The sequence below is a fragment of the Erpetoichthys calabaricus genome, chromosome 13 (genome assembly GCF_900747795.2).
Source record: "Erpetoichthys calabaricus chromosome 13, fErpCal1.3, whole genome shotgun sequence".
NCBI classification, from domain to species: Eukaryota; Metazoa; Chordata; class Cladistia; order Polypteriformes; family Polypteridae; genus Erpetoichthys; species Erpetoichthys calabaricus.
Window position 1 is genome coordinate 65,176,054 of NC_041406.2, and position 6,686 is coordinate 65,182,739.

General features: G+C 34.2%; 1 protein-coding gene across 4 annotated transcripts in view; it reads right to left on the reverse strand.

The window, feature by feature from the left end:
• Positions 1 to 6,686, reverse strand: part of vps50 (VPS50 EARP/GARPII complex subunit) — a 408,283-nt gene that overhangs the window by 30,215 nt on the left and 371,382 nt on the right. For all 4 annotated transcript variants that reach the window (XM_051936104.1, XM_051936105.1, XM_028817093.2 and 1 more), the window contains one exon: positions 6,268 to 6,416. In XM_051936104.1, coding sequence (XP_051792064.1) covers positions 6,268 to 6,416 — 149 coding nt within the window. The remainder of the gene's footprint in view (positions 1 to 6,267; positions 6,417 to 6,686) is intronic.

Sequence of the window (6,686 nt, forward strand, 5' to 3'; positions counted from 1 at the left end):
TTCATGTACTGTAGTATAAACTGTAGGCACAATAGCACTCTTTTGTTATATAGAGTATTTTTTGAACACCCCCAGAAAGTGCTTTACCTGAATAATTCAGTTCAATTTACATTTCCTTAAAGTACAGTGCAGACAGGTTAAGTCACTTGCTCACGGTCTAAACAGCCTGTCAGCTGTAGGATGTAAAAAAGTAATAGTTTAAGTACGATACAGGGTGTAAGGTATAATGCCTTGTCCATTAGGCAAGGCAAATTGTCTCTGAGCTTCTTATTACAAAGTTAGCAAGTACTGCTTTTTCTGCTTTATTGTAAAAGATGATATAAGAAGACATTTTTAGTCAGTGGAACTGGTTGTCTTGCCATCATGGGTGTACAAGGAAGTGAATAATCATAAAGATGAATAGAATAGTTTAACATTTAGATTGGCAGCCACAGTTTACTAGGGATGGGCAAAATATTTACAGAAGCTATATATTTATTACTGTTTTTCTTTCTTTTTTTTTTTTTTTTAAACTTATTTACTATTTATTTATTTAAAGAGCTTCTGTTAAACAGCCAAATTTCCCCTTAGGGACAAATAAAGTTTGTTTGTTTGTCCATTCTTTCTTTCTTATTTGTAATATGAATTAGGTATTGTTTTACTTATGAAGTGAGTTGGGTTTTTCTTTGTTTTCTTTATTTACAATAATGCAAATGATTTGCATTGCTTTGGGGGGGGGGTGTTAAGTTGGGGTTTTCTTTATTTTACTTACGATAATGTAAATAATTTGATTATTGAATAATAATGGTTAATTCTAAACTTTCTTTCTTTCTTTATCAACATGTAAAAGTAAATATCGAGATGTTTTGCACTTTTAATTGATTTTACATAACTTTTTTGCAGCATTAAATAAAATCCACAAAACCTTCCACACTCTTTCTTAGTATAAACTTCACCCATGTTCCCTGGTGGTAATGAGCATGAGAAAAGAAAAGGAGAGAGAATCAGAAGAGAAAGAGTTTAGATCAGGTAGGCTTAGTTCTGCTGTTTGAAAATGGTTTGGTCTTACCCATAATGACAGGTCAAGCAGCACAACATTAAAGATAAAACACATTACTGCATATGAAGAGGTCATCCATGCACATGTGGTGCCTGTAGTGTGCCCCCCAGCCTCCTCAGTAAAATGGGTCCTACTAAGCAACACTGCATAAAGTGTTTACAGTATGTTATTTTGTTGTAAAAGCAGACATACAGCAGGGGGAAGGAGATAACAATGCAGTGACTTACCATACTGCAAAACACAATTTCACCTACTTAACTACACTAACTACTAATTCATATCACACTAGAAGTGAGATGTCGGTGTGGCGTAGGCCCTCATCCGTCCATTTCACGTGGCTTCGGCTCTTACACTGAAATGCTACAAGCAGGAATAAAAACAGTAGCCTTCATAGTTTTCGTTTGTGTGAATTATTAAATTCTCATATATAGGGTAAATTGCATTGCTGGCCACTTTATTTTCATTTGTTTAGCAGGGGATTTGAGCCTTCTAATTATAATAATGCATAATTAACTCTTGGCACTTTCGTTTTGAATTACCATTTATAAATGTGTTGACCTGGTGATTTAGGAATCTATTAAGATAATTGAAAATCAAATCGTGCTTTGAGTACTGAGAAAAGCGCTATATAAATGTAATGAATTATTATTATTATTATTATAATATACAACCATATTGCTTTGTGAGAGGAGCTTATTAATAGGAAAATAAAATAAGTTAATGAAATAAAAATCTGTGTGATACTACAATGCCATATTTTAATAGGTAGATGTTAATGTTTATTCAGACAGAAAGTTGTTGTAGTTGAAACAGCTCCATGTTAAATGGAGCTACCAAGAATTTCAAGCACCCCTTACGATTATTATACCTACCTTAGAGAAAGAAGAATTCAAAAAGGTGTTAAGAATACTGGATGAAATGAAAATACCATTTGCCTGGCCAGAAAAGCAGTACTTATGTTGGTGAACTTTATAAAATAAAATACCTGTATGCATCATACAGACAGTTACAGATAAGAAGCACCATGTATATACATAATTGGGAGCCAATGGAAATAATGTAAATTACAGCAAAATATATAGTATGCACATGTACATGTTTAATGATCAGTGTGTAGTGTAGTAATGAATCAGGGGCTTTTGCTTTCCTTATATAAAGTAGTCATACAGAGAGAGAGAGATGTTTATTGACTGTGCAATGGAAGCTTAAAAATATTTAAAGAAATAATAAAACAAAAATCGTTGGAAAAACCATGATATCTGGGATGTTTTTTGAGGCACACATATTAATTAAATTGCTTCATTTTGAAAAAGAAAAATGTCTTCCATCACTAATATTTAATGTTGTTATTGTGGGACATTATACCAGGTTTTGACCTCTGTATAGAAAATGTGTACATAAACATCTAATGGTGCTGATCTTCAATCTTTAAGGTGTTTTCAGAACATATCGAGAAATATGGAATTATTGCAGTATCGATTTAAGTCCATATTGCCCAGTCCTAAGAATACCATTTGGCAAAAGAAATATCCATGCATAATAGAGTATGGCCAATCAGGTTCCACTTAAAAGCTCAGTGATATAATAAGAAGAATGTGACTCAACAGGTAAGGTACTGGCCTATAAGAAATATGATTCCTGCTCATCATGTGACCCTTTTCAATGCTCCAAAACACTGAACAAATCATTACAGTATAGGAGAAGAGTGCCATCATCATTAAGACAGAAACTAGTGGTGCTTTGTGCCAAGGATTAGGTATGTAGATAAGCCATCAGTCAAATCCTCAGGCATGCTATGTCTGTTAGGAGAAGAAGTTTAAGTTTATACCAGGGAGGGGTCTGGAAGTTAAAATGATGCTCCTCTATCTTGCATTTCCACCCAAATTTAGGAAGAGAATAACCTAGAAAAAGGCTCCTTACTCCTTGTACCTCTCATAATATATAAGAGTTAATCAACAGGAGCTGATTTTCTTTTGTGGCACACAGCAGAAATCTTGATTAATGGTGTCTTATTCCATCCTTCTTTTAAGTCTACTACAGGCTAATAAACAGCTATTTTTGGGTACCAAAAATCTTTCTTTGACTTTTAGTTTGTTTTTACTCCATCCCATTAGAGTAACCTTACACTAACCTGTGTTTAAATGCATTCATTGTGCCAGCTAGCGTGTCTTTTACTTTCTATTTATACATTATTTATTTTCGCTCCCTATTACGGTCTTTTAATCATGTTATACTTATCAAAAATATATTTTTCACTTTATTTGTATTACTTATTATTTTACTTATATTTGGCTAATGCCTTTATCCAAGGCAAATTTCAACATTTGAGATACAACTGGTGACATTTCTTTTGTTTTTTCCTATTGCAGCACAGGCGGTTGAAGTGACTTGCTCATGGTAGCACAGTGACAGTAGCAGGAATTACACCAACATCCTCAAAATTCTAAAGCCTTAACCTCTAAGCCACACTGTCTGTGTTTGATCACCATCCAGGAGGGTTTCTGTCATAGCAAAGTGGTACAGAATCCATCTCAGTCATTTCACAATAAGGAAAAAAAATGAAATCTCTTAAATAAAAATGGGATGGACTGAAAGGTTTTTTAAAAAAATAATGTATTATAGTGAACTTAAAATTGATAAAACATGCAAACTGCATATTTATTGTAAATAAGTTTAACTTAAAAAAAAATATGATACTTGAATATTATTGACACCCTTGATGAAATGGAAGAAATAGAGGTAATGATGTACATTTTATGCTCAAAACATGAGAAACCTACAGGTTTTCATATCAAAACAGAAATGTTTTAAATAGAATACCAAGTAAAATTACAGCTAGTGACTGCATTACACAAAAGTAAAACCTGAAAGCTATTAGCAAATAGTGAACTAGTGCAAATATTCAAATTATCAGACTTTTGCTTCTAGGCAATGTTGACAGCTGTTGCCAATGGAGGATGACCGAGCATTTAAAGACTTAAGGAGATTCTATGAACTGCCCAGTTTTGGCTGAATGACATTTCTCTGGTCCTTTTTCTCTCCAGACAGGTGCCTCTGAGACGCAATTAAGAGCAGTGTTATATCTGAACCTGATATACTGTACATCTTCCTGATGTAGCTCAGCTACAGCACTGCTCCTGAAAGAACAGCAGTATGGAGCTGGGGAACACAATGCACTTGTGGTGAATTGGGCCAACTGAATAATAGATGTTTGCCAATGTTCCAATTTTAACCATATCAAGTTTTCAGTCATTTATTTGTATACAAGTTTAGAGTTTAGACAGAATTACACAAGTAAACTCAAGCAGTATTACATTCACTCTCACACACATACACCTACAAATACTATATGAATACTCAACTGCACATATTCTCTCTTGCACCACTGTAGTATGTAATAACTTCTGGCACTGTAAAGTCTGTCTCTTTGCAAAATCACAAATAATGTGAAAGGAAGTTCCTGCATGTAAGTACTGATGGTACATCTACTACGTCACTGTGATAATCTGCAATCTTAGAACCTAACATTAAAAAGGCCACATAACTCTAACCATTAGAATCCTCAGATGGACCATGAATTTGAAGGTTTAAAGGAGACCCTGTGAGATGGCCAAGTGTTGGTGTTACCTGGTTTTCTTCTCCTTTGTGTCTCCTCACTAGACAAATGCACCCAGAGAAAGGATGGACAACAGTAATATTTGAGAGCATCAAAAACTAACCTTCCATTTCATTCACCTGCGCTGCAAACTGGTCCCAATTAAACTGCTGTATGAAGCTGTGGAACATGAAGCATTTGTGCTAATGTACGTCTGCTTGTTGGTGCAGTAATTTACACTGCCCCACTACACTGAGCGACTACACACATCACATCGTGTTAGCCACTGGTTCATGGTCCTTTCACTTAAAATACTTATGTCATACCTATGAATGATTGCCTCAACTTCATGAACTTGTACCATAAGCTATACTTGATGTATTAGCTCTGCACTACATACATCTGATATCTCATTACTTGGTCATTACTATATAAACCTTTTTTTTGTTTGTTTGTTTGTTATTACACTACCAGCATAAGCCAGGTCACATTATTTTATTTTACTTTGACATTAAGTCTCTTTAGTATCTGTCACTTTGTTATTATGTGCCACCTGTCACTTTGGTAGTAGCATTACTTGCACAACTCTCACTGCACTGGCATTATTGAATGTGCCATCTAGTGTACTATGATTGTATTATCTGTACAGAATTTGTTATTTGTGTAATAAGTGTACCTAAATGCTTGCATTTAACTTGGTATAATTAATTCTTGGCTACTGGTACTTGAATTTCCCTTGGGATGGATGGATGGATCTAGCTATGTATCTACAGTATCTAGATCCACTCCAGTCTGTAAAGAGTAGCACATAGAATGTGAGGCAGGTCATGCACATAGCCACCGAATACTCTCTCTAGGGAGAGCTTTCACAGAATACAGAGAAGGGGCAGCAGTGTAACTACTTATCTGTTCCTCTCTTAGTGAAACATACCTTAACCTGCTTACTACAGCAAAATTATAATGGGTTGCAGAAGGTTTAAGAGTTACTCTGTTTTTTTACAGCCATATCTAGTTTATTTAATATTTAATAAGAATTCAAATGAAATAAATATTTAAAATCCATTACAATCCATTGGAATAAAAAGCAACCACAGAATCTTCATCATTGAAAATATTTTAAACTTTTCTATCATAGTCTTTGTAGAGTAACATCTTTGTCAAAAGAAAGCAGCAGACAGAGACAGTAGTGTGCACCGCTTCAAAACCACCAGTGGCCACCACTCCTCGTAGGATTCATTAATGCAAGCTGATACATAAAGTTATTAAAGTCTTATCTGATCCTTCACAACCCACTACATCCCCAATTCACTCTACTTCAGTTTGTTAATCAGCTTACAGTTTATCAACACCAGGGCTACCATATAATACTCATAATCTACGAGAGATAATATTAGTAGTCAGGAAGCTGATGGAGGAAGGTAATTACTAGTTTCCTTTTGCTGTGTGTCTGCATTCCTTTGTTAATTTTATTTTTTGTTAAATACGTAATTCAGTCTATCAAATATCATGCAACCAATACAGTCAATTACGATAAAATAAAAGAAAAGCCTAATGAAACTTTAGGGCAGTTTATTGATAAACATACATTGACAAGAAAATCTTCTCATTGTGGTTTTAGCCAGAGTGTACTTACAGGGATTCCGTTGCTACTACTCTTTCTGCTAGTCCATATAGTGATCCACTAGCTGTTAAAACCACCATATGACTCAAATGCGGACTTGGCACCTTCTCTTTTCTTTCATCAGGTGCTATATGAACACTAGTGTTTTCTGATCCTGCCTCCTGTAAAAGAAAAGGTAAAAGAAAACAGAGAATATTAATGTAATGAAACCATTTATATGAAAAGCTGCTCTTGAATTTAAATGTTAGTCGTTTAAATGCGTATCAGTTCATTAGCTACTCATTAAATACAATATAGTTTATTTCTCTTAATTACAGCATATATAATTTCTTTTTAAAATGATCTGAGACACTGTACAAAGAACTTTGGTAATTCAACATTTATTCTATATGTAATATACATAAATTGTTTATGAAAGCATTTTATGTGAT